Source organism: Vigna unguiculata, chromosome 7, assembly GCF_037176805.1.
Source record: "Vigna unguiculata cultivar grain cowpea cultivar isolate G323 ecotype 2 chromosome 7, ASM3717680v1, whole genome shotgun sequence".
NCBI classification, from domain to species: domain Eukaryota; kingdom Viridiplantae; phylum Streptophyta; class Magnoliopsida; order Fabales; family Fabaceae; genus Vigna; species Vigna unguiculata.
In genome coordinates, this window is record NC_140798.1 from 33,586,338 (window position 1) to 33,592,945 (window position 6,608).

Genomic DNA, 6,608 nt, shown 5'->3' on the forward strand with positions numbered 1-6,608 from the left:
CATCCTTCTAACATGTTTTCGTTCCATTGCATATACAAAATCAATGTTAGAGTTATGGATAAAATATATTTAACGACTTTTGTGTTATTTGATAAAGATATCTCTACATTATTCAATGAATCATGTTATAAGATTTTTGAAACTAATGGTACATTCTTTAAATGCGTTTTTTACACTTTTCTCATTTATTTATATTCTAGACCCTCATATTGAAAATTTGGAAGTTTGACATAATTTGTATTCTAGATACAAAAAATTAGATTACATTGTTGGAGATGAATTTGAGAATATGGAATATAAATCAACAAATGTAGAAACATCTCTATCGAATAGCACAAAAGTCGTTAAATCTGTTTCATCCATAACTCTAGTCTTGATTTTATATACGCAAGTAATGGAAAAAAAAACATGTTACAAAATGCTAATGAAAAGGAAGTGCAATGAGAATGAAATTATCATACATTTTGAAATAAATATATTTCCATTAGTACAATAAAATGCTTCATTAATAATCAAATTAGTCACCAAAAATTGTTAGTCATTATTAATGGCGGATCTTGACCAACATTGTTGGGGGAGCCAAAATAATACACCCAAAATTTATATATTTAATTATCGTTATTAATACAATAAAAAAATAAATACATAATTTTGTATAATGAACATTAACAAAACAAAAACCACAAAGGCTTTCATTATATTATTATAGTTTATTAGGGGTGGGCATAATATACTGAATTGTACTGATCCATGGTTAACTGCATTGTTTTATACTGAACAAAACTGAACTATTTGTAATTAAAACTGAACTTAACTGTTTTTCAGTTCAGTTTCAACAAACCAAACTTATATCAGTTAACCTATGTACGAACTAAACTGGGTGTCCCTTTCCTATTCTATATTAGAACAGTCTCCATTTCTTTTGTTTCAATCAGCACCAATTGTTACAGTAAAAAAACTTAGATTTTTATGTTTGAAAGCTAATAAACAAGGTTCAAAAAATACAGACAATGATAAACTTTAATGAGAAAAAGAACCAATTTGGATGCATGTTTTTTTTGCAAAGAAACCATTAAAGTTATTGACGTATTTGTTAAATATGGACTTCCTCTACAAATTAAAGAGTATTTGTTAAGCACCGATAGGATGTTAATATGTTTTTCCATTTCTATTTTAAAAATATATATCTTTATTTAAATTCAAGTCCATGTGAATAATAATTCAGCCCTTCTTACATTTATATATATATATATATATATATATATATATATTTCTTCTATATTTAAATTCATCACTTGTATTTTACTTAAACATACATTTTATAATGTATTTACAACTAATAAGATGGGTATTAAGACATGTTTAAAAGAAAAAAATTAATAAAGTTGTAAAATTAGTTTTCCTAAACACTTTCAAACTTTGGTTTAAAAATAGTATAATTTAGTTTAAAAGTAGTATAGTTTGATTCAAAATTAGTATAATTTAGTTCAAAAATAGTATAGTTTGGTTTAAAAAATAGTGTAGTTGATTCAAAATCAGTACAATTCGATTCAAAACAGTGAAATTCAGTTCAAAACTAGTGCAATTTAGTTCAAAATCAATGTAATTCAGTTCAAAAACAGTCTAGTTAAATTCAAAAGTAATGCAGTTCAGTTAAAAAATAGTTCAATCCAGTTCAAAAATAGTGCAGTTCATTTCAAACTTAGTGCAGTTCACAAAACAGTTCAGTTTATAACAGTTCAGTTCATATTATAGTGCAGTGCAGTCCAGTACAATTCAGTTTATTAGAAAAAAAAAACAATGCAGTTCAGTTCGTCTGAATTGTTTTTCAGTTCAGTGCAGTTCAGGCGAACTATTTTTTAGTTCAGTGCAGTTATTGATAGTGCAGTGCAGTTCGGTATATTTTGTCCAGCCCTATAGTTTATAATGTTATTAATGTACATAGATTGATTCAACAAGTCTTCACAAACTTTCATTGCATTGTTATGCGGTGAGCAATGACTATCTCCAATGTGGTTGAGAAATGCACATTTTTTTTCTTGCATTAACCTTTTCCGATGATCTAAAACCTTGTTTAGTAAACACATCTAACCTAGGACGACCATATAGCTTTGAACTGAATAGATAACATGCCAAACAATAAGCTCTATCATTAGTTGGGGAATACTCTAGCCATGAAAGAAAAATTTTAAACCAATTAGATTGAAATCTCCTTGGATGTTTTTTCTTTAAAGATAGTTTTCAAGTTGTATTTCATATGGATCCCATTTTAAATAAGCTCTTCTAATTTCATCTTTTTGGCTTATTGGATATTCCCATATTTGAAGAAGTTGTTTTGGATTACTTTCCAAATAATTAATATGAAACTCCTCACATATAATTCTTTGAACCTTAAGAAATGGCTCCTCTAACTGAAGAATTGGATCATCAATATCATGATTCAAAATATCTAAAGAAGTTGAATTTGTCGTGTTTTCATCTTCAGATATATATTATTTTTAATCTATTCTTTATCATTTATATCTATTATTCAGCCCTTTATCATTTTAAAAAAATAAATATATTCTTTTATTCTTTATCAATATAACTATTTTAAAATACAATTAAGACTAAAATATAATTTATCATAATCTAATAAAAAATTGAGAGACGTACAAGGTAAAGGAAAAATTGATGATAAATTAAATTTAGTTATAGAAAAACACACAATATAATATTTTTTCTCCTATGTTCATAAAATAAAAAATTAATATATAAGATTTTCATGAAATAAATTAATAAACTAATATTTCACTATCAAGTGAGACAAAAGAGAATTACCTTTTTTTCTTTTTCAAGAATAGAAGAGAATACATGAGAAATGAGAGAAAAAAATATATCTTTTTTTTTTCAAAAACAAAAGAAAGCAATTATAAACAAAATGTTGTACTTTAAAAAAAGCATTTAATTTATTATTAATTTTTAATAATAAAAAATTGATTACTAAAATAGTCATTAATATAAATAAAAAATTATAATTGATCACTAAATTTGTAGTGCATGTACTATAAATAAACTTGAAGGCCAGAAGAATTTCTGAAATTTTATGTTAATAAAATATTGATATTATTTTAAATTTTATTGATTTGAATTTCAATTATCTATTTTACCGAAAATTATTTTTATTTTTATTAAAAAATGTAAAAATTATTATTTTGTTAAGATGATTTTATCCTTATAAATATTGTTAAATGGTATCATTTTTTTTCCTTTTTTTTATAAAAGAATCTCTCCTATTTTGTCTTTGTTTTTTTTAAGATAATACATAATTCTTAAAATGTTATTAATAAAAAAAAGCGATTATAAAAAAAGAAAACTTTATTTTTTAACTTATAATGACAAAATTTACTAATCAAATACATTATTATTTTTTTCTACATCTTATTTATGTCGGGTTCTTTTCCAGGCTGGTGAGGACAATTTCGATTTTCTGACATGCATGTTCTTCCTCCTTCGTTGTGGTAGCTTTTCTTTTGAATCTCCTTTTCGAGTCTCATCATGTTTTTCGTTTTCATTTTTTATCTTCCTTCCAGTTACCCAAACTCACTACAAGAATCACCAAAGTAAAAAAAAAAAGAAAAAAATAACAAGGTTCATGTATAATCTGTACACGTAATGTGCATGCCATTTTCCCTGCGGATCTCCTGTGCCTCCAAACAAAAATCTAGCTTTTTGTTCTCATCGCTGCCAAAGCTTTCTACTTTCTGGGCATTCCCTTTTAGCTGAACCGGTGACAAAGATTATGGCTTACGAAACCATCACAATTCACGACTCCAGCTAATTTTCTTCAACGCAAAACAAGTGTGGCAAATATTATACACGTCTTCCCAATTTCAGACCAAAAAATAAACCGTGGCAGAAAAAAAATCGATTAATTCAATAAATTAAGGAACAAATTCAAACAGAATCCACAGCAGCCGGCGGCGGAAAGGGCGCAGCAGCTGATGTTCCTGCGCCGCCGTTATTGGCCACCCTTGGCGACCTAACGGAAGAGGCCCTCACTAAGAAGGGCGGCGCCATAGTGAAAACCCAGCGGTCGGACTTAAAGCCCTGGTCCAACCGCCGCGAAGACCTCCCTCTGCTACTTCCCTCGCCGGTTCGATATCCACGCCGCGAACTACCTTCCCTTGGCAACATAACCAAGCTTCTCGCTCGATGAAGTTCCGGGTTGAGAAGTATCTGTTTTCTAACTTCCTCGGGAAGCCTCAAGGTGAACCGCTCAGTGTCCTCGCCGGGTTGAATCAGCGAATGACCGGTCGAGTGAGAGCGGGGGAACCGGCGGGGGCGGCCCGACCGGGAGCCTCTAGTGCGGTTCCGGTTCAGCGTCTGGTTTAGGCTGAGCAATTGAGGGGGTTCAGAGGAAATTGGAAGCTTAGGCTCTTGCTGCTGTTCGGGAAGAGGCTCGACGGCGTCGTCGTGGGCCTCGGGTTGGGCTTCGGATTGGTCCTCGATGTCGTTCGGAGCATTGAGAACTGGAATTCCCCTGACGGAGTCTCCGGGCTCGGGGACGAGGTTGGCGCGGCAAACGGGGCAAGTAGTGTGGGAGGCGAGCCACTCGTCGATGCACTCCGGGTGGAACACGTGATCGCACTTGGGGATCAAACGCAGCGTTTCGGTGTCTTCGAACTCGTTTAAGCACACCGCGCACTCCAGCGTCCCCTTTCCAAGCTTGTGGATCTTCACCACGGAGTACTCGAGCGTGGGGAACGTGTCGATGACCGCCTGGTCGAGGCCGCGGCGGGGGCGGGCGGTGGCTCCGGTGAGGTTGCGGATGCTGGCGGAGGGGGTGTCGGCGCAGTGGCGGATGTAGATGGAGAAGAAGCCCATGAGGAAGACGGCGGCGATGAGGATGACGATTATGATGGCCATGGAAGGGCTGAAGCGGTTGTAATACGATTCGTTTTGGTTGTTAGGAGATTGTGCAGCCGCAAGAGGAACGATGAGGAGGAGGAGAAAAAGGTAAATTCCTCCATTTTCTCTAGAGCCACTTGAGTTCTTCATTTGGCTCACTGTGTAGAGGAAGGTGAAACTCTAGAGAGAGAAGAAAAAAAAAAGGGTATGAGATTTTATAAAGTGAAGAAGAAAAAGAGGAAGCGCTTATAAATGATTCGTTTTTGTTGAGTGATGAAGGGGAAGAGAAGGTTCATAGGTTATGAAGTCTTGGTTGAAGTTACATCGGATTTTGGTCAGAGACGGTGTTCCACAGTAACAATATAATTCGTGTAATCACCCCAGAAACTTCCAAACTAAATCATATCATTTTCTAACTGCCTTTTTTTTCCTCATTTTTTTATAAAATATTACTTTCTGTTTTTATTTAGTCAACTATTTCATTCCATCTTACACACGCGTCTCTCTCTTTTTCCTCGCTCCTTACATAATCTATTACGTTTCTTCTGTAACTATTCAAGGAAAAAAGTAATGTATTTTTTATTTTTAATTTCACATCTATTCAACTCTTCACCACCTCGACTAATATCAATTACTTCTGTCTATGTATTGAATGAGATTCTCGAATATATAGCTTTATCATGATTTTCTAATGTTAATAATACATGTAAACACCACCAAAAAAAATGTTACCAATTTTAAAAAGAATACAAAATACATTAATTTTTTCCCTAAATGATGTATTAATTATAACTTTTGTACTATATTCAACCATGTTAAACAACAAAAACAACGAAATAGTTTTTTTTTTATTCTTTCTTTTCACTCACACTGTCTAAAATGCATATTCTCATTAATCAAAACTGAAAAATAATATTATTTTATTTTTTTGCATGAAGAAGCACGTCCCTGGCCATGCAAAATAAGTAAAAAAATGATTTTGTGGCATTTGTAGCACAACCACGTTGAACTCCACTACACTCCAATTCTGAGGATTTTGTCGTTTAGAGTTAAGGGAAAGTGAGAAAAACTCAAAGGATTTCTCTCATTTGGAATTTTATGAAACTGTTGGTTTTCTTGTACCTTGAAATCTCGCAATCAATTATATGTTTGGATAGATAAATTTCAAACTAAACCAAATGTTATGAAGGAAAATATAACTAAATGAGAACCTCTAGACTTCCCAATTTTTTTATATAAAGATCATTTGTCTGTCATGTTTTGTAGTATCAATAAGTAGTTGACTTTTATAACAATGAAACATTTACACCATTATGTCTTTTACACATATATTTAATATTGAATGGAGGATATTAATGTTACACAGAAAAATATTAAAATTAATAAATATAACTTATAATGTGTTTGTTTGAATATAATTTAATGTAATATATAGTAATAACAATTGTAATAAATGTATAATAATATTAACATTTGTTAGTAAATACAAATTAAAAGATTAACTATTGTGTATTTATTAGATATTCATAAATAGCATACACTAACATAATATCAATAAGTACATATAAAAACAATATTATAATTAATATTAAAGGATATAATTAGTCATTTTTTTGTATTAATAATGTTAAATATATGTATTGTATATTATAAATATTACTATCGGTTCAGATGGCTTTTATATAATTATTAGCATATGATGTATTTATTATCATAAG

At 31.4% G+C, this 6,608-nt stretch overlaps 1 protein-coding gene across 1 annotated transcript; it reads right to left on the reverse strand.

Annotated features, from left to right (window-relative positions):
- Nucleotides 1-3,603: 3,603 nt before the first annotated feature.
- Nucleotides 3,604-5,223, reverse strand: LOC114192535 (E3 ubiquitin-protein ligase ATL6). The gene has a single exon (XM_028082283.2). It carries the CDS (start codon nucleotides 5,038-5,040, stop codon nucleotides 3,937-3,939), a length of 1,104 nt encoding a protein of 367 aa, XP_027938084.1. The 5' UTR covers nucleotides 5,041-5,223; the 3' UTR covers nucleotides 3,604-3,936.
- Nucleotides 5,224-6,608: the final 1,385 nt, after the last annotated feature.